This window comes from Podarcis filfolensis (assembly GCF_964270895.1).
Source record: "Podarcis filfolensis genome assembly, chromosome: Z".
Classification (NCBI taxonomy): Eukaryota; Metazoa; Chordata; class Lepidosauria; order Squamata; family Lacertidae; genus Podarcis; species Podarcis filfolensis.
This window is the reverse complement of record NC_139617.1, coordinates 1,030,345-1,051,802: the sequence shown is the minus strand read 5'-3', so window position 1 is coordinate 1,051,802 and position 21,458 is coordinate 1,030,345. Positions and strand designations below refer to the sequence as shown.

General features: G+C 51.8%; 2 protein-coding genes across 3 annotated transcripts in view; both read right to left on the bottom strand.

Annotated features, from left to right (window-relative positions):
* The window catches only part of SHROOM4 (shroom family member 4), a 37,328-nt gene extending 20,255 nt beyond the window's left edge, over positions 1-17,073 (bottom strand). Inside the window, exons 1-2 of one of the 2 annotated variants that reach the window (XM_083595339.1) lie at positions 16,859-17,073; positions 1,709-1,860 (exon numbers count right to left, since the gene is read on the bottom strand). In XM_083595339.1, the coding sequence (XP_083451465.1) occupies positions 1,709-1,860; positions 16,859-17,020 (314 nt within the window). In that variant the 5' untranslated portion in view covers positions 17,021-17,073. Of the gene's footprint in view, positions 1-1,708; positions 1,861-4,183; positions 4,400-16,858 lie in introns of those variants that run through there. The other variant, XM_083595340.1, reaches the window with a different exon arrangement.
* KLHL13 (kelch like family member 13) overlaps positions 1-21,458 on the bottom strand; it is a 1,461,558-nt gene that overhangs the window by 1,424,863 nt on the left and 15,237 nt on the right. The gene's annotated exons all lie outside the window — the stretch shown is intronic.

Below are 21,458 nucleotides of genomic sequence, written 5' to 3'. Positions count from 1 at the left end.
CGCCTCAGGTGGCAAGATAGCAAGGACAGAAGATGTGGATCTTTCTTCCCTCCTTGTTCCTGAGCTAGCTCTTCACCCACCCCTTATTCCCTGGTGGGAAGGAGGGGATCCTTTTGTCTTAGAGGTGAGGAGCTCTCCTGCCCCCCACTGTGCCCCACAAGATGAGACAGTCCACTCTAGCCTGGCTGCAGGGGGAATCCCAGGACTCCTCTGGCTGAAACAGCTGCAGGCCTCTTTGTCCTGCCTTTGCCTCCACTCACCCCACGCAGGAAGCAGTAGTGACAGAGGGCAGGAAAAGTGAGGTCATCAGCCTCGGGAGGAAGATATACCGCTCTATTCTGCCTTGGTCAGACCACACCGGGAGTCCTGTGTCCAGTTCCAGTGGCCACAATTTGAAAAGGATATTGGCAGGCAGCCAAAAAGGTTAATGCTCTTCTAGGCTGCATCAACAGAAGTCGAGTGTCCAGATCATAAGACCACTCTATTTTCCCTTGGTCAGAGCATACCTGGGGTCCTGTGTCCAGTTTTGGCACACTAATACTGTGTCAAGGTCTGACACCAGAGTTTAAAAAGGATATTGGCAGGTGTGCGGAGGAGGGCCACCAAGATTATGAATTTCTAAAGAGCTGTCACATGGAAGATGGAGCAAGCTTGCTTTCTGCGTTAAATAGGTTTTCACAGAGAAAAACATGCGCCTCTGAAACTAGTTAAGAGAGAGGGAAGATGGGGAAAAGGAAGATCTATATCAGGAACAATAGGGGAAAGAAAGATCAACATTGGGATTTGCTGTTCCAGTAGATCCTGCCGCCTGAGGCAGTTGCCTCACCTTGCCTCACGGGTGGGCCGGCCCTGGCTGGCCCCATAAAAGAAACCCAAGGGTTTAATGATTCCTTAAATCATTATGTAAAAATATTACAACTCCTAAAAAAATTGTTGGTGTTTGATGGGGGATGGAGGGAATGAAATCTAGGCTGCTTTGGACCAGTCCGATGGAACTCCAGTTGCAGAAGCAGGTGTGAGAGAGGGGCGTGTGATTTTAAGGGCACATCCACACTTATTTTCATAGTCAAAGAAATGTTTTTATTGGCACAGGTCCGCATTTTCCTAGTTCATGCTGAGCTCTTTTTTCTTTTTCTGCCCCTCCACTGTCCCCAAAAAAACCTGCTCTTTAACGCAGAATTGCAATTTGGATTTTGTGCTGATTGCATTTGCTCTGATTCAGCCACAAACAGCGAGTTTTCAGGGGGAAAGCACTGTAGCAGAAAACCTCCAAGAACTTGGACAGGGAGCTTAGAAACGCTGCACAAAAGTCTGGATGAGCCCTAAGAAACAAGGCGCCCTGTCATGCACCCTGTTGTTTGTCTGTCGCTAGGCTGGCTGCAAATAAGAGGCGCAGGTTCTAATTCCTGCCACTGGAGGGCAGCAGCAAGTTGGTCAAAGGAGCCCCACATCTGACAAGGAAGCACCAAATCGGATAAGGATCCCTGTCAACTAGCCTCTTCGGGTGCGCATTTCTCAAGCCCCCCCCCCCCCAAGGAGCACCATCAGCACCTGCAGGTCTTCTAATGGAATCACGGTTAGAAGGGACCCCGAGGATCATCTAGTCCAACTCCCTGCAAGGCAGGAATCTCTACTCAACTTTAACAAGGGAGGAAGAGGAGAAGGGCAACAGAATGTGAGGCCAAAGGGAGACCCACGAAGCTCTCACCTCCGGAGGATCATCTTGAGGGTGCGGTAGGAGCCCTTGATGAGGATGAGGGCCTCCTGCCGAGAACCATACAAGGGCGTCCCGTTGATGTTCACCAGCTCGTCCCCAAGACACATATTCTGCGACAAGGAGGCCTTTCCGCCATCCTCTACCTGTGAAGAGACACGGCCGTGAGCATCAGTGCAGGCAGGCAGGGGCTGATTCAAAGCTGCAAGCCCAGCTGGGATACAGACTCCCAGACGCTTGTCTCAGGGGCTACCCAGAACGGTTCGCAGTGCAAGAAGTAAGTCATAAAACCCGAGACTCCTAGACTTGGAAGGGATTGTGAGGGAAAGGAATCTCAACACAATCCTCCCTGGCAGATGCCATTCAACCTCTGCTTAAAAACCTCCGGTTAAGGAGTGTCCACTACCTCCTGAAGGAGTCCATTCCACTGTCAAACAGCTCTTGCCATCAGAACATTCTTCCCAATGTTTAGTTGGAATCTCCTTTCTTTGGCTTGAAGCCATTGTTTCAAGTCCTCCAGAGCAGGAGAAAACAAGCTAGTTCCATCTTCCATGTGACAACCCTTGAGATATTTGAAGATGGCTATCATATCTCCTCTCAATCTCCTCTTTCTTTCAGGCTAAACATACCCAACTGTTCCTTATAAGGCTTGGTTTCCTGACCCATGATCATTTTGGTTTCCCTCCTCTGCACACCTTCCAGCTTGTCAATATCCTTCTTAAATTGTGTTGCCCAGAATTGGAAACACAGTATGCCAGGTGTGGTCTGGCCAAGGCAGAATAGAATAGCACTATGACTTCCCTTGATCTGGACACAAGAATAGCATTAGCTTCTGTTGCTGCTGCATCACACTTTTGACCCACGTTAAGCATTTGGTCCACAAAGACCCCCTAGATCCTTTTCATGTGTACTACTGGCAAGCCTGGTGTCCCCCATCTTATATTTGTACAACTGCTTATTTCTGCCTAATTATTCCCACTTGGGAGCTGATTCAAATGTGCAAGCCTGCCTGGAGCGAGCCAGCAGTAAATGACACTGTGCAAGTTGGAAATAACTCTTTACTAGCAAAAACAAGATCTGCACAGGAATGCCAGGCCTAATGAGCACAGCAACTCATCTCTAACAGGTCTTGCCTCCATGAAGCAGTTGCTGAGACTGAAGGTTCCCGCCTCCCCAAAGCTGCCTAAGTCCCCTCCTTTCCAGGGTTTCCCCCAAGCAATCTGAGACTGTGTCTGCGCCTGTGTGAAGCTGACTTCTCCACCCTCTTCATGCCTTTCCTGGTTCTGGGAGACCAGGGGGAGGGGAGCTTGTCACAGCAGGAGGAGAAAACACTTGTGACTCTTCACCAGTCTGACTCACCTCTTCTTCTTGGCCTCTCTCCTCCCTCCCTCCCTCCCTCCCTCCTGCTTCAGCTTCTGGACTTGTCTCTGCTACAGACACTCCCTACTCTCTAAGCCCCCTCTTCAGCTTCCAAGACCTCCTCCTCCCAGGTTTCTCCCTCTGACTGCTCATTTTCATCCCACCACCAATCCCCTGGCTCTGAGCCTCCCTCCCTTGGGGGTTCCCCAGCTGGTTCCCTGCACCGTTCCTCTTCGTCCAACCAGTGCATGATAAAGCCTAGCTGGGATCCAGCCTCCTGGGCACTTGCCACAGGGGCTGGTCAGGCAATTCACACACACCAAACTGGGCCAGCTTCCCCAAAGGGCTCACTGTGCGAGGAATAAGTCCTTCCCTTTAGCCCAAGCACATGTGTGAAGAGCCACACAAACCTCAGAAATGAGGCTGGGGCAAATTCCAGCTGCAAAATTGTTTCACCAGGCAGAGTTAGAAGGGTTATACAGAGAGAGAACGTTCCCCCCAATCTTCTAACACTTCCTTTAAACAGTAATTTGAGGACAGGTTTTGAGGATTCGAAGTAGCAAGGCAACCAGGGCCGGCCCGGCCATGTGACACAACTGCCTTGGGTGGCAAGATCCACAGAGGCAGTGGGTCCCAATGTCGATTTATAGTTCCCCTTTGTTCCTGATGCAGATCTTCGCTCACCCCTCTTCCCTGGGGCAGAGGAGAGGGCACCATTTTGGGGTTTGCCTCAAGTGGTGAAATCACTGGGCTGGCCCTGAGAGCAACAAGCAACAAGTCACAATCCTTGCAGCTGTCTGCTCAGCCCTTTCTTCAAACAGTGCAGACACTGGCATCTACACCCACGCAGACGGCAGCAGGGCCCCAAACCCTTCCATTTGGGGCAAAGCATTCATACAGTGTTGCCCCTCTTTGCTAAGTTCCCCACAGCCACAGGGTCCTCTTCATTCCTAAAAACAGGCCGCCACCAAGAAGCCCTGCAGCAGTCCCATCTTACAGCCAGGGAGAGCAACACACCCATTGACCCCCACAAGCATCACCCCACCATTTGCACTTCAACTCACCTGACTTTGCCCTCTTCCCTCCACTTGCCTCCCTGCTTCCACTCACCCTCAAAGCCCCAGCAAGGGAGCAGGATGCTAACGGGTGTGAAAGAGGCGTCCTGGGGAAGGCTGGCCGGCTGCAGAACTAAGAGAGACCCCCATAGCCAGCCTGTCCTCCTGCCATGGTGCGCTCTCTCACCTCCTCTGGACCAAAGACCCCCAAGCCAGGCAGTTCTGCCCAGGAGAAGCTCCAGGGCCAAGCTGGGACAGAGGGGCTGGGCTGCCCTTCCCTGCCAGAGTCACATGAGCCCAAGAGCAACTGCAGGGAGCTCCCCCAGCTGTTTCCCTGGATGAGACAAGGGCCCTTTGTGCTGCTCAAATGCCAGCAGGACGGTCCAGAACCCACAGAGCCCTTGCACAGCGGCCGGCGAAGGGCTCTGTCCACGCCAAGGCCGTGCCTGGCAGCCTGCACCAGGGATAATGGTGGAGGGAGTGGGTGGCAGGCTGCAGGCATGCATAAGTGGCGAGGGGGGGCTGGGATGCCATCACACTCTCCCCCAAACAAAGCACAGAGCCCACTGCACTTTGTTCTAGCTGCCAATGTGCAGGTTTGGGCAGGTGGCCTAGTCCATTGCAGGGATGGAGGCACTTTGAGAAAAGAAGAGCCAAGCTCCTCTTAGGAGTCTCCACCTGCGGGGAGGAGAGGGGCTGCCCTGTGCTTCCAGGCTGTGGTCTCCCTCCAGCAATAAGGCGAACACGATGGCTGTTGAAAGCAGTAAATGCCTCAGAATTGCTGGGAATCACAAGTGGGGAGAGGTCTGCTGTGGAGCTCAGGACCTCCTCGTGGCATTCCCAGAAGAGGCACCTGGTTAGCCACCATGAGAACAGGATGCCGGTTGACAGAAGCGGGCCTTTGAGCCTGATCCAGCTACACAGATGAGCCTTTGGGCCTGATCCGGCTACAGGGCTGCTCCTCTCAAGCCCTGTTCTCTGTAGAGAGGGCCACTACCCAAGGCAAGCGCTTCTCTTTCTCCTTGCACAGTGCAGTGGGCAAGGCATGGGGGAGAAGCCACCGCCCTTTCTCTGCTGGCCTTCTTCTGTGCCCGCTGGGCTCCCTCAGGGATCTGGCAGAAATGAGAGTCCCAAGGTGAGGTGGCTGCCTCAGGTGGCAGGATCCAGAAACAAACACAAGATGGAGAGTTTGTTGCAAATTGGTATGTATGTGAGGTCCCTTTTTGAAAACCCCAAACCTCAGGAGCTAGAAATGGCAGGACAGCCCCACCTCAGTTCCTAAGCAAATCAGGAAAGGATGCCAGCACAGGATGTTAATACTTAACCACTAAGGCACAGAATGGATCGACTCCCTAAGCCAGAGCTACCACTCCCATCACCTTTGACCGCTGACCACAGTGGATGGGTCTGATTGAAGATGGAGCCCCACAAAAGCTCTCCACCACTGCCTTAAGGGAAGGCATACCTTGTCCATGAACAGCTCAGAGGATGCAGCAAAAAAGCTAATGCTATTCTAGGCTGCATCAACAGAAGTGACAACCATTTAGATATCTGAATATGGCTCTCATATCTCTCCTCTTCTTCAGCCAAACATCCCAACCGCCCTCCTCATAAGGTTTGGTTGGTTTCCAGACCCTTGAACAGCTTGGTCACCTTCCTCTGCACACATTCCAGCTTGTGAATATCTCTCTTAAATTGTGGCACCCAGAACTGGACACAGTATTCCAGGTGGGGTCTGACCAAGGCAGAATAGAGTGGTACTATTGCTTCCCTTGACCTGGACACTAGACTTCTGTTGATACAGCCTAGAAGAGCATTTGCCTTTTTAGCTGCTGCATCAAAAAGTAATACTGTTCTTGGTTGCATCAAGTCTTCCTGAAGGAGCTCACAGGGGTTTTCTATTTCCACCTGCCACCAGGCAAACCCGGAGACTTCAGGTCAGGCCTGGAGGTCTCAGAACCCTAGCCCCCTGGAAGCTGTTCTACCCATCTGAATGCATTCAAATTCAGAAGATCTGGAGGGCATCTCATTCTAGAATCATCTAGAATAAAAGAAACAAACTGCTTTCAGCCAATGTGTGCTGGTCTTCTCAATTTTATTTTTAAAATAGAAACGCCAAATACTTTTAATGGCATACTCAGCTAGACATGTTGACCTTTTTTTTAGGGTGGGGTCCACCACCTATCCTTTTTGCAAGAATTTAGACTGGAACTGATGACTGTTTCTTAACCAGGCGGCTTCTGCTCTGCCTTCCGAGACTGTAAGAGCTTTGTTTGAGAGGAGGAGTGGGAGGGGAAACGGATATGAAATCCCGTTTAGCTGCTGGGTTACTGTTCCACATTTTGAAGCAAGCCCCGGTAGCTGGGAAAACCAGCTCTGCAAATAAAGGCCAGAAAAAGTTCCTAGCCTGCAAGGACAGGGCACACTCTCCCTACTCTGTGTCCAGTTGGCTAACAGAAGTCTCACATCTCCAAGAGGAAAGTTTCAGGACATGATGTGAAGAGGCAGGCAAGGCCCTCAAGAGCCATGCAAACAGATCCCCTTCCCAGGCAAACAGCAACAGGAATCCACGCCCTCCCAGAAAAAGCTGGGGCAGCCCATCCATGAGACAAGGCGAAGCCTTGCGTGGCAGATACACCTCCCGCCACTGCATTACTGCCAGCCCTGCTGGGGCTTTTCCTGTCCCACTGCGACAGTGCAACTGGCCTCAAAGGGATCTGTTTCTCAGTGACTGGGAGCAGAGGTGCAGCAGGGTGTGGAGGGAAACAGGGAGGCATTTCCATCTGCCCCCCCCCACTGCTGCCAGACTGCTCTCCCCTACCTCAGGAGCACAATTAGGCACACAACCAGGAGTAACCAGCTGCACAAATATAAAATGACGGGCACTTGGCTTGCCAGCAGTACAGGTGAAAAGGATCTAGCACAAGTCAACAATAAGATGAAGCAGCAAAAAACAAAAGACAAAAAGCTAATGCAATTCTAGGTTGCATTAGCAGAACTCAAGAGAAGTAATAATCCCGCTCTATTCTGCCTTGGTCAGACCACACAGAGGAGGGCAACCAAGATGATCAGGGGTCTGGAAACCAAGCCTTATGAGGAACAGTTGAAGGAGCTGGGTGTGTTTAGCCCGGATAAGATGAGACTGGGAGGAGATATGATAACCATCCTCAAATATCTTAAGGGCTGTCACATGGAGGAGGGAGCAATCATCTTTTCTCCTACTCTGGAGGGGAGGACCCAGTGTTAAAAATTCGTCAGGTACCAAGTGTGTTTTGTGACTGGTGTGGATCCAACTGCAAGCAGGTGGAGAATTCTGGATGCCTGGTTTGTGATTGACTTCTCCACCTGGCTGCTCCCTCCAGCTTTCTTAACCAGGTAAAAGGGAGAGCTTATTTACTGCATTCATATCCCAACTTTTTCTCCAAGGAGTACATGGAGGAGCCAAGCCCATGTCTTCAGGTTACAAGGAAGGAGATTCCACCTTTCCACATCAAGAAGAACTTTCTGAGAGTAAGAGCACTGTGACAGTGGAAAATATTCACTCAGAAGGTTGTGGACTGTCCTTCCTTGGAGGTTTTTAAGCAGAGGTTGGATGGCCATCTGTCCTGGATGCTTTAGCTGAGTTTCCTGCCTTACAGGGGGTTGGAATCGATGAGCCTTGGCGTCCCTTCCAACTCTAAGATTCTATTATTCTATGACCAGCACATTCTCCACGAAGGCCACTGGAACCGAAAAAGAAAACACAGCGCTCTCCGGATGCTGTACCTTCCTTTATTTGGGGAATAAAGTACATATGGGGAAGACAGATAGGCAGTGTGTCCTTGACACTGCACCTCCTGCATGCCTGTGCTCTTTCCTCAGCTCCCAGCTGGAGCTCCTCAAGAGCCCAGAAGCAGCTGCAATAGAGGAGGAGGAGGAGAGGAACAGCCAGCCTGGACTGCAGAAGGCTCAGGATGTGGCAGTGGCGGCTCTTTTAAGCTCTGGCCAAGCCTGCCTCAGCCAGGCGGATCATTCCCAGCTGTGTCCCAGAGGCCCTGGAAGCTCTCCCACAATGGCTGGTTTCTGGGCTGCAACATAAACTACGGAACTCACTTCTGTAGGCGGCTTCACAAAAGGACTTGGCAAATTAATGAAGGGCTATCGGCAGCTACTAGCCATGATGGCAATGCCTCTGAGTAAGAGCTGCTGGGAATTGCAGGTGGGCAGAGTGCTGTTGCCATTTGGTCTTTCTTGCTCGCTTCCCATTGGGGCACCTGCGTGGCCTCTGTGAGAACAGGATGCCAGACTAGATGGGGCCCTTGGGCCTGATCCTGCAGCAAGGCTCTTCTTCTTCTTCCATTCCTATGCAGCTGTGGAAGGCTCACTCAAAGTTCAGGGAGCGCCCACACCCCAGAAGTGGGCATCCCAGTACTTCCTATGCTGGGCAAATGAGAGCCAGAGTGTTATAGCAGTTAGAGTGCTGAACTAAGACCTAAGAGTCCAGGGTTTCTAGTTCCTGCTCAGCCATGAAGCTCACCAGGTGGTCTCAGACCTACTTTTGTCTTCTCTCAGCCTTGCCTACCTCACAGGGTAGTTGTGAGGATAAAACGGGAAAGAGGAGAACCACGGACACAACCTGGAGCTTTTTGTAGGAAAGAAGGTGGGACAGAAACATAATAAAAATTTAAAAGTGAGCCAAGGTGCAGATATGCTCCCTGGAGGTGGAACGTTTGTGTCACACACACACACACACCCCTTTGCGCCATTCTCCAGCCTGGCATGCAACAAACATTGCCACTGTGTCTGGCACAGCTCCAGCCAAACCCAACTTCTGGCCAAAGAAAAGCCAACACCTTTCATCCTCCTCTGCAGAAACAGGCAGGTCCTTCAAAAGTCTCATGGGCAGCCTTGTGGTGGCCTTGGGGCCCGCTCTGCTCCACCGCCAATCAGAAAGAGAGTATGTGGTCCTTTGCATGGCAATTAAGGCTTCTCTCCATGGCAACAACCAAAGTGTCCCATTGCGCCAGAACATCACAAGACACTCAACATGCACAGGGACAGTGCAAGGCCCTGTGGCTAAAAGGGCTCATCCAGACTTCATTTTATGCCATACTTCTTGGCACAGGTCTGGGCTTTAGAATTGCCTGTCCAAGCAGGCGAGAACACACCTCGCAACTGAATTGGAGAAAGCGGCAATCTGCAGAAAACCCATTTGTCCTGATTCAGTGTGAAAGAATGAGTTATTGGAGGGAAAGTGCCTGGACATAAGAAAAACCGCTTGGAACTCAGACACAGCACTTCGAAGCATGGGCCTGTCTCTACAAAGCATGGGGTAAAAACAGGATCATAGAATCATAGAACTGTTGAGTTGGAAGAGACCCCAAGGGGCCCAGCCCCCTGCAATGCAGGAATCTCAGCTAAAGCATCCCCGACGGATGGCCATCCAACCTCTGCTTAAAAACCTCCAAGGAAGGACAGTCCACAATCTCCCAAGGAAGCCCATTCCACTGTAGGGGATAGGATGGGACACTGGTAGTGCTGTGGTCTAAACTACCAAGCCTCTTGGGCTTGCCGATCGGAAGGTTGGCAGTTCGAATCCGCTTAACAAAGGTGAGCCCCAGTTGCTCTGTCCCAGCTCCTGCCAGCCTAACACTTTGAAAGTCTACCAGTCTACCAGTGCAAGTAGATAAATAGATACTGCTGTGGCAGGAAGGTAAATGGCATTTCCATGCACTCTGGCTTCCATCACAGTGTCCCATTGCGCCAGAAGCGGTTTGGTCATGCTGGCCACATGACCCGGAAAACTGTCTGTGGACAAAGGCTGGCTCCCTCAGCCTGAAATGCGAGATGAGCGTTGCACCCCAGAGTCAAGTTTGACTATGTCTACTGTCCAGGGATCCTTTACCTTTTACCTTTACCTATCTCCAGTGCCAACAGAGAAGGGGATTATTAATCAAAGAAGAACCTTCGGACGAAAGAGGGCTCCACTTCTACCAAAAGCCACAGAATACAGGCCAGGCAATAGAAAGCACAGTGCATAGTTAAATTGTGGGTTTCACTCCCAAAACAAGTAGGGATGGCTGCCAGCTAACCACAATGGCTCTGCTCTACACCCATTGCCAGTTTCTGTGATTTGCAAGTGTGGAGAGTTGCTGTTGCGCTCAGACCCTGGTTGGCGGCCTCCCAGGAGAAGTATTTGGCTGGCTACTGTGAGAACAGGATGTTGGGCTAGACAGGCCCACGTTGACCTGATCCATCACAGCTCTTCCTGCATTCTTATCCATGGAGGAGTGATGGATTGCAATGAGATAACAATGAGTTGGCCAGCAGCAAGTCACGTTCAAAGCCAGGCAGGAGAGACAGAGAGAGACAGAGCAACCCTCAGCAACAGTGGGAGAAGACGGCATCTGTTGACATCTCTGCCCAAAGCCAGACAAGCATCCAAGGCAGGGGGAGAAGGCAGCTCCTTTACCCATCAGACAGCTATGCCGAGGGGAAAGGGCGTGAGACACAGTGGGCTCTCAGCCAACAGATCCCTACCGGCAGACATAGATGGCTGCACCCTGTGTCCAGGACCTCCCATCCCTCAAATCTTAAATAAATTCCCCAGACATGAACACATTTAATTTACATCATTCAACACTGGTTTCAAAGTGTTGCAGACATCAAGGGAGGCATGCCCTGGACCCCAGGGCTAGCCCCAGAGATTTTGGCACCTGAGGCAGACTCCAAAATAGCACCCCCTCCCTACCAGGCAAGAAGGGGTAAGGGGAGATTTACATCAGGAACAAGGGAGAAAGATTGACATCTTCTACCATGGTGGATCCTGCTGCCGAAGGCAGTTGCCTCACCTTGCCTCATGGCTGAGTCGGCTCTGTCTAGGCCTTTTCAGGTCACGGTGGGGAGGAAGGCCATAACCCGACCAGGGTGCTGCTAACAAGCCTCTTCCAGGAAGGCGGAAGGCATCCACAAGCCTGCTGGATCAGGCCCAAGGGAACCCATCCAGTCCAGCCTCCTGTTCTCACAGCGGCCAGCCAGATGCCCCAGTGGGAAACCTGCCAGCAGGACCTGAGCATGAGAGCAACTCTCCCCTCTGCAGCCTCTCGCAACTGGCATTTGGAAGCACCGCTGCCTCTGACCATTGGGCGCCATTGTACAGCTTCTGCTGCCGTATTCCTGCTATTCCACACTTTGCTGCAAACCCAGAATATGACAACAGATGTCCCCCCCCCCAGGAAACAGCTGCTGGCTTGCAGCTGGATGAAGCCCACAGACACCATGCTGTGGGAGGAAAGGCTGCCTCCGCCTCCTCCCCACATTCTGGACCATGCCCCTTCTTGGCAGCTGCTGCCTTTCACTCCAGAGAGTGCCCTTGGAGGCAGCGGCACAGACTGACCCTCTTTCACAGCCTCCCCATCCAGGGGCCTTCCAGGTGTTTGGACTACAACTCCCACCAGCCCCAGCCATCGCTGGCATGTGCTGATGAGCTGCAGTCCTAGGTTGGGGAAGGCTGGTCTACTCTAGGATATTGTAGGGAAGTGACAAATCAAGATGGATACTCAGCTCCATCCATGCTTCACGCCTCTCCCTCTGCATGCTTACCTTTTGCCCCACGCACTACATGCACAAATCCACACTTTCCCAGTCAACGTTTGAGCACTTTTCTTTCCTTTCACCACAATGATTTCCCAACAAAAACTAGCTCCTTACTGATGAATCGGAGCAAAGAGCAATCTGCTGGAAGCTTGAATTGCTGTTTGCTGCAATTCAGCATTAAAGAGTGGGGTTTTCGTGGGGAAAGTGATAAAAAATAAGTGCCTGGACACAGTGTTTTAAAGCATGAACCTGTTCCTAGAAACACAGCAAAATAGGAAGTCTGGATGAGCCCTTTGCAACATATCCTTGAGGCTGGAGATGGGAGGGAAGAGCAGCACAGCCACAACTCCCTGCAGGGCTAGTGTTAAATGCAAAGGACTTCAGAGCATGCACAGAGCAGGTCTTTGGGTCACAGCTGGCCAAAGGTGAGAAGAGGAGGAGAAACCAGCATTTGCTAGGCAGGATAGCCAGAGTCTGGGGCTATGTCTGGATGTTTGGCTGGCCTGGGGCAGACCCCAAAATGGTGTCCCCCTTCCCACCAGGGAAGAACCAATGAGGGAAGATCAGCATCAGGAAAAGGGAGGGGGAAGAAAGATTGACCACAGGGTCCTATGGATCCTGCCACCTGAGGCAGTCACCTAACTTTGTTGTATGGCGGGCCGGTCCTAACTGGCCAGCTACAATGCCCAGAAGAGAGCAGGGAGAGGAAAAGGCAGATCCAATGCTCAGAGCATGCAGAGAGAAGGGTGTGTGCTGGCAGTTCACTATGGCACAAAGAAGCCCCTGTTCCTGTGCTTGGACTGTGGGCGACTTTGCCAGGGAGCCAAAAAGAAGGTGCTTCCCCAGCCTTGGCATCCTGGCCTGACCTGTTTTCTTCTGCTCCAGAGGGGAAGACCTGAACCAATGGATTCAAGTTACAAGACAGGAGATTCCTACTGAACATCAGGAAGAACTTTCCAATGCTAAGAGCTGTTTGACAGTGGAACAACTACCTCAGAAAGTGGTGGCCTCTCCTTCCTTGGAGGTTTCTAAGCAGAGGTTGGGTGGCCATCTGTCATCATGGATGCTGCAGTTAGGATTCCCACATTGCTGGGAGTTTGAGTAGATGACAATCCTATGATTCTTTGACCCATCAGCTCAGGGACGGGCTCACTTTGCACCAAGGAAATAAATCGGGCAACCTGCCCCCCAAGAAAAAATGATAATCCTGGGTCTCTTGGCCCACCGGCCCATCCTCACACAGCATTTCCCAGATGCACACAGAATGCAGTTAAACTATTCACATTTGCACCAGCTTTGTGGCAAATGAAACCCTCTTCAGGAAAATGCACAACATTTGGAATGCATCAGAGGGGGTGGGGCGCTGGGAGGGAAAGGGAACATGGGTCAACTCCAGAAGACCTGAGACTTTGCCAGATGTGAGCCGTGCCTTTTTCCAAATGCACCACAGCAGCCCTTGAGATAAGGACCTTTGCTACCACCATTTAAACAGGAAGGAAGGAACAGGGGCTCATCCACAGCCCTGGGGGAAACTGCTCTCAAGCGCTCAGTCAGAGCAAATGACAATTTGGGTTTTCACTGGATTGATGTATGGTCCAAGCTGGTCCTAAAGAGTGGCTTTTCCCAGAGAAATGAGAGGAGTGATGAAAACACCACAAGACAAGCCAGAAGTGCGGACAATCCCAGAGATATTTAGGAAATCCAGCTTTGATGCCTGGTGTTTGGTAACACCTTGGCTCAGCAATCTTACATGAGTCCTGCGTGCAAGACCTCCCAAAAGAAGCATCCAGCTGGCCACTGTGAGAACAGGATGCTGGGCTGCATGACCTCCCCTTGGCCTGATCTTGGAGCCTATCTCAACTTATGTTCTTAAGGGTCTGCTTTCATGCTCCATGGGAGAAAGAAGCTGACCTTGGAGCAAACAACTGAGGTGCCAATGGGATGCTACCCAAGAGTCAGAATCACAGAATTGTAGAACTACAGTCATACCTAGGGTTTAATATGCTTCAGGTTGAGCGCTTTCGGGTTGTGCTCCTCGGCGACCCAGAAGTAATGGAACATGTTACTTCCAGGTTTCGCTGCTCGCGCATGCGCAGATGGTCAAAATGACATCACGCGCATGCACAGAAGCAGTGAATCGCAACCCGTGCACGCGCAAACATGCAGGCACAGGTTACATTCACTTCAGGATGCGAACGGGGATCCGGAATGGATCCCGTTCGTATCCAGAGGTACCACTGTATAGGATTCAAAGGTACCCCAAGAGTCATCTAGTCAGTGGCGTAGGAAGGGGGGTGGGACGACCTGGGTGTCATCACTGGGCGGGGTGACAAAATGGCAAAAATATGTGTTTTTAAAATAAAATTTTAAAAGTGGGCTCATGAAGTGGGCTCATGACACTTTTTGAAAAAAACAACTCCCACCCCCACTGCACCCCCCTTCCTACGCCACTGGTAGCTAGGTGAGGTGGGGGCACTGGGTGCCACACCATGGGGTCTGCAGAGTGCCTGAGCCACGTGTCTCTCCTGAGGGGGAGGCGGCGGGCGGACTGCCTGCAAGCTCTGCACCACTTTTTCGAGCAGCACAGGGCTTGCGTCTGCCTACCACCTCAGCCGTCCTACAGCTGAGGGGGAGGCTGCGGAGAGGCTCCAAGCAGCACGCCCTGCCTTCGCTTGCCCCATCCCCATGGGCAGCTCACTCCGCCCACGGCTGCAGGACACATGTGCCGCATCGGGCACCCCGAGCGGCTAGCTACAGCACTGCATCTAGTCCAACCCATCCAGCCTCTGCTTAAACACCTCCAAGGATGGAGAGTCCCCCACCTTCCAAGAGAGTCTCTTCCCCTGTCAAAGAGCTCTTACTGTCAGAAAGTTCTTCCTGGTGTTTTCTCAGAATCCCCTTTCTTGTAACTTGAAGCCAGTGGTTCGGGTTCTTCCCTCCAGAGTAGGAGAAAACAAGCTTGCCCCATCTTTCAAAGATCCCTTGATCTGGACACTATACTCCTGTTGATGTAGCCTAGAATAGTATTAGCTTTGCTTGCTGCTGCATCACCCTGCTGACTCATGTTAAACTAGTGACCTAATAAGATCCCCCAGTCCTTTCACGTGTACTGCTGGCATCCCCTCAATTCCTTCATCCCAGTCACTTATAAAGATGTTGAATATCAACAGGCCCAGGACACTGTGGCACCCCACTTGTCCCTATCATCCAGAAGCATCAACCCAGCCTCACGCAGAACCACTTTGTGTTAAGCCACTGCATGCTACTCTCCACAGCTGAATCCTGTCGCTGGAACACACAGGGATTGGAAGCAGGCACCACATCCCGAATGGGTACTGAGGGCAGGACCAAGGCAGACTACCCCCCAACCCCAGGAGCACTTCACAGAAAGGAGAGGCCTCTTCACATCCAGCTCCACCCCTGGCTTCTTTCCTTGGGGACCAATCCAGGCACGGGGCATGCAGGGCATTCCACTTGGAAAAGCAGCATCTTGCTGCCACTCTGGGAGACCAAAGCCACCAGAACTGGCAGCGGTGGAGGGACAAGGGCAGTTAATCATTCACGGCCAAAGGGCCGTTCCTGCTCACTGCCCAGTCCCAAGGGAGCGCAGTTAGAGACTCAGCCTGGCACAGGGCCAGTCACCCCAGGCCCTCTCGCCTGACAGACAGAGAGCAACTCGTGGAGACAGAAATGCTTCACGGCCTGTCCCTAGGCAGGAGGAAGGAGTTTCCAGCCCAAGGACTTGCTCCACCAAAGGCTCATCCTTTTGTGCCACATTTCTATGCACAGGTATGCCCTTCTTCTTCTTCTTCCCTGTGCTTTCCCTGCAAAAGTCCACTCTTTACTGCTTAATTGAAGCAAATGGCTGAATTTCTGTTTGCTCCAATTCTGTTTGTTCCAGTAAAGAGCAGATTAGTTGGGACAAAAAACAAAACAAAATAGCACTTGGACATGGCGCTTTAAAGCGCAGATCTGTGCTCAGAAATGCCAAGCAAAAGCTAAGTGTGAGTGAGCCCTAAGACACGCAAGCATCACCAAACAGGGCGCCACAAAGGAAATGGATGGGGTGGGGGCCCTGTTATGTCTGATGCGCCTCCTGCAGCTGCCTACCCAGACTAGGGCCCAAACTAACAAAATGAATTTCAATGGGGACAAATTTAAAGTTCTGCACTTAGGCAGATGAACAGACAGAAAATGGGGGGGCCTGATTTACCAGTAGTATGTGTGAAAAGGATCAAGGAGTCTTAGTAGCTTAACATGAGTCAACAGTGTGACACAGCAGCAAAAAATGCCAATGCTATTCTATACTGCATCAACAGAAGTCTAGTATCCAGATCAGGGGAAGCAACTGTCCTGTTCTGCCTTGGTCCACACCTGGAGTCCTGCATCCAGATCTCAGCACCACAATTTGAGAGGGATATTGACTGGAAAGTGTGCAGAGGAGGGTGGCCAAGATGATAAATGGCCTAGAAACCAAGCATTATGGTGAACAGTTGAAGGAGCTGAGTATGTTTGGCCTGGACAAGAGGAGACTGAAACAAGGCATGACAGCCATTCAAAAATCTCAAGGGCTGCCACATGGAAGAGGGTAGGACTCAACGCATAGCTTCAAGTTACAAGAAATGAGATTCTGACTAAACATTGGGAATAACTTTCTGAGGGTAAGAGCTCTGTGACATTGGACTGGCCTCCCTCAGAAAGTGGTGCAGCCTCTTTCATGGGAGACTTTTAAGCAGAGGTTGGATGGCCTTCTGCCATAGATGGTTGAGTTGAGATTCTTGCCTTGTAGAGGGTTGGGCTAGATTACCCTCAGGACCCCTTCTACCATTCTGTTATTCTTTGATATCTGTATCTAAAAAGCCTACAAGCTGGAACTTATTTTTTTACGTATAAACTTCGTCCAAAGTTGTTCGTTGAGCTTATTGCTTCTGCAGACACGAAGGGTTTGGAGCTTTCTCTGCTTTTAGGTGGTGACTTGTACCGCGAGCAAGATCCACACACTTCCGCTGCGTGGACGTTCTATCAGACTCGCTACAAAAAGCGGGCGTCGCCGGACGGGCAGGGAGAAAAGGCGGAGGACAGGGGCGCCCGGAAGCCGCGCCTCGCCCGGACGGCGACCCCAGAGCGGGGAAGGAGGAGCGCGGAAGGGGCTCACCTTGGAGACGATGAGGGGCTTGCCGTGCTCCAGCCCGCCCTCGAGGGAGAAGCCCCAGGGCGCGCCGCCGGCCAGATGCACGGGCACGTGCTGGTAGGAGACCAGCGGCAGTGGCTGTTGTTCGGGCTCCTGGCGCTGCGCGTCCCCCGACGGCCGCGCCATGGCACCATCCCGTAAGGCGCCCAGGCGGACGCAGCCGGGCGTCCTCGGCCGACGTGTCTGGCGGGGCGGGGGCGGGGGCGGGCGCTCAGGGTGGGCAGGCCCTGCGCGCTGTGGCGCGCGCTCCAGCGCAGGCAGCCTATCTCTCCTTGCGGTCGGCCTCTCCTCCGATGGCTGGAGCGGCTTCCCGCGCACCACCTTAACATGCCTGCTCAGTAAGCATAGGACGGGATGTCGGGATGTCTCACCGAAAGCCGAGTTGGCATCTCCTCTGAATCATTCTTCCTTGGTCAGACCCCACCTGGAGTCCTTTGTCCTGTTCTAGGAACCACAATTTAAGAAGGATGTTGACAAAATGGATTATGGGTAGGGTAGAGCGACCAAGGCAGACCCTCCATGTGTCCCTATTTTCCAGAGACGCCCCTGATTTAGAGAAGCCATCCCAGTTTCTGATTTGATCCTGGAATGTCCCACTTTTCTTTAGGATGTCTCTGTTTTCATTGGAGAAATGTTGGAAGGCATGGAGTTATCCAGCCCCCGAGCCATCTGGAGGCCGTCCTGTATAGGGAAGTCTTTTTTAATGTTTACTGTTTTGTTCTGCCAGAGTGGCAGGGGCAACCAGTAAGATGTGTGGGGTATAAAGAGTAAAATTACCATTATGGAAGAAATGCTGGAGGGCATATAAAGGTGATTAAGGGCCTAGAGACCAAGTCTTATGTGGAAGGGTTGAAAGAGTTGGGTGTGTTCATCCTGAAAAAGAGGAGACTGAGAGGAGATATGAGAGCCATCTCCAAATACCTTAAGGGCTGTCCCATGGAAGTTGGAGCGAGCTTGTTTTCTCCTGCTCTGGAAGGCAGAACCCGAATCCATGGCTTCCAGCTAAAAGAAAGGAGATTCCAACTATGCATTCAGAAAAACTTTCTGACAGTAAGGGTTGTTTGGCAGTGGGACAGTCTCCCACAAGAGGTGGTGGGCTCTACTTCCTTGGAGGTTTTTAAGCAGAGGTTGCATGGCTATGTGTCATAGATGCCTTAGCTGAGATTCCTGCATTGCAGAGGGTTGGACTAGATGACCCTTGAGGTCCCTTTCCAACTCTACCATTCTATGAGTCTGTGATTCCCCCTCATCTGGATGTTCCAGATGCTCCACGCAGGCCCACAGCCCATGGCTGGCGCAGTAAGCACTTTGGGGCACTGACACAAAGGTCCCCACCGTGGAAGGACGTGGGGATCCAGAATTGGCCTCCACAGTCACTTACGGACTCACTGTTAAAACCGTGTTCATGGAAGACCATCTTCCTCGGCTACGAGAGGTCGCCAAAGAAGAAGACACTACACCACTTAGACCGCAGTGTGGCTGGCAAGGGGGACGATCTCCAGCTGAACCAGCCAGTGAGCAACACCCTCTGCTGGGTCTGCCCCTTCACTAAACAGGCACCTCAAAGTGTGATGGGAACTTTAGCAGTTAAGGCCAGTGCTCTGACTGGGGTCCACAAACCAACTGAGAGCCAGGGCAGTGGGCAAAGGAGTTGGGCAATGCCAGTCTCAGCTGGCAGCAGTTTGCGCCAAAGCCAAAAAGGCACCCGACACTACTTCCCTGGAATCAGCTGATTCCTGGATTACAGTAGATGACCCTCGGGTTCCCTTCCAACTTGACAATTCTATGTTTCGGTAAGTCTGATGACTGGATTTCAGATGTCAAGCCTTCTCTCCACACTTGAATGGGACATATGGTTCAGAGAGGAACACACCATTCTCCCACTCCTCCCTTTCTAGGGAAATCTGAGACATCCCCAACCCACAGCAATTTTAAGTTTATGATTTCAGCTTCACTCAAATGGTATCCACCTTCCCTGTCAGGAAGAAGGGGAAGTTCTACATCAGAAACAAGCAAGGGTGGAAGTGGTGGGGGGGTAGATAGATCTGCATTGGGATCTGCTGCCCCAGTGGATTCTGCCACCTGAGGCGCACTTTGTCTCATAGGTGGGCCAGGCCTACCTGGCTCCATTTGCCCCTAGACCTCCCTCCCTCCCTCCTCTGTTGCCCTCTTCTGCCCACCCCACCTGGACTTCCCTCATTTTAAGATTTCCCGCCAGGTAGACTGAAGAATTGTCAGATAATTGCAATGTACAATACACTAAAAGCATTGTGCTGTTCCTTTTAAAAACCCATGGCTTCCCAGCAACCAAGCACCATGGGAATTGTAGCATGCACAGGGCACTGAGAGTTGAACTACAGTTCCCCAGAGCAGGTATAGCTCTGGATTCCTCTTTCCTCTGAGAGTTGTAGCTATGTGAGGGGAACAGGGCCTGCTGCTAACAGCGCCCCACCTCCTGTGCAAACTACGGTTCCCGGGATTCTATGGGATGGGTTTGCAAGGAGCCCAGGGCTCACGCTCATTTTAGTGTTTTGCTTTCCATTTTTAATTACGCCCGCTAGCATCATTGCTCTGTTTGATATATGGAGCTGTACATGGGCGTAAGGGGGGGGGCAGGGGGCAGCTGCCCCCCCATAAAGTACTAACTGATCAATCACGACGGTTCTGCCCCCCCCCCCGAAGTCTCCCCCTCCACAAAGTCCTGCCCCCTAACAAAAAGGGACCAGGAAGGCTCTGCTGCAGGAGCCTCGCCCTCCCTTTGCAACACCCTCGGAGAACTACATCTCCCGTCATGCCGCGCGTTAGGAAGTCAGTTTGGAAACGTGCCCGGCCTGCAACAGGCTCCTAGAAGGCCGGTTCCTGGTTCTCCCAGGGCCGAGAAGGCGCCGGGTGCTTGGCGCGATGTAGCGCCCTTGCAAAGTGCCCGAGTGGGTGCGTGGCGGGGAGGGGTCGGGGGGGGACAGGTGAGGCGAGCCCGCTAAGGCGCTAGTCCTCAGCGGCCTCGCAGCGCCCCCTGGGGCAAGAGGCAAGCCGTTCGGCACAGCTGTCAACTTTCCCTTTTTTGCGGGAAATTCCCTTATTCCAGCGCCGCTTCCCGCTGCTGTCCCGGATATTCCGCAGACCGTCCCCGGGCAGCGGAGGCTGCTGATCCCTTATTTTCAAATCTGAAAGTTGACAGCTATGCCGTTCGGCGGTGGAACAGATCGCCCCAAGAGGTGGCGGCGTCCTTTCGTTCCTCGAAGGAATTTGAGCCGCGGTTGGACGGTCACGTGCCGTGTATTATCTAGTTGAGATTCCTTCCTTTTAGGGGTTGGACTAGATGACCCTTGGGTCAACTCGGCAATTCCGATTCTGTTTGAAGGAATAAAAGGACTGCATCCCAACACGCGAGCAAAATCTTCCTCCCCTTTTTCTGCACTCCCGTCACTTGTCCCCCACAGAGCCCCGCGTATCTTGCTGGCTGCGGGCGAGAAGGGTGCGCTCCCCATCCGAGGAGAGCCCCCCCCTCAAGCGAAGCACGCTTTCCGCACCCCACCCTCCCTGCGCCCTGTTGGGGTTGCCAAAAGATCCCTGCACTTCAGGAGGTTGGACTAGATTAGGTTCCAACTCCATTCCCTTAGTCTTGGAAGTTTCTAGGCAGAAGTTAGATGGTCACCAGTCACATGCTTTACTTGATATTCCTGCATTGTAGGGGGTTGGACTAGATTACCCTGGGGGTCCCTCCCCACTCTATGATTCTGTGTGCAGGGCTAGCAGGTGCTGTTCCCATTTGGCTCGGTTGCCCCCCCCCCCACACACACACTTCCCTCCTCCTCTCTGTGGGTTCTTTGGGTAACTTTTTTGACTGCATACTGTAAGTCCATCTAATTTATGGTCCTCCATTGTATCCAAAATCTATGTAACATTACAAGAGTTATTTAAGACCTGCTAAAGAGTTCAAGTGTTTAAAGTCATTATCATCAAATCTTTATTGGTATCACTTACAAACATTCAGAATAAATAAGCCAGTGTAATCTCCTTGCCATTTCAGTAGTACAGTCATTTGCCAAAGGGAAGAAGAGGCGAGCAATCTATTTCATCTAGGTGGGTCTCCAGCAAGGGCAGGATCCTGTAGCATACTTTGGCGACAAAAAATAAAATAGAGGAACTTAGCTACTGTCTTGGTGAGCTCCTGGTCTCTCCCCTGTAATAAGAAGCGTATAACCTCCATCTCTGGTTTCCATGTTGGAATACATAGATGGTCTAGAAATTGTTGGTGGAGATCATCGTACATTTTACATTCAAGGGCCATGTGAGCTAGAGTTTCCACCAAGTGGGCATCACATGGGCAGAGCCTATCTCCTTCTGCCAAACCCTAACCCTACCCCAAAGGAGGTTAGAAGGATTAGAATTGAACCTAGCCAGCGAAAAAGCCCTTCTTTCTTGCGGGTTAAACAGAAATTGTAAATAATTAAGGTTAAATTCCTGTGCCCAAGAGAGTCGAAAATAAGAGGGGAACATGTTTTTTCCACAGCTGAGATTAGTTCCTGGCTATCTATGTCCCACAGCCTAGTTTTTAACATGG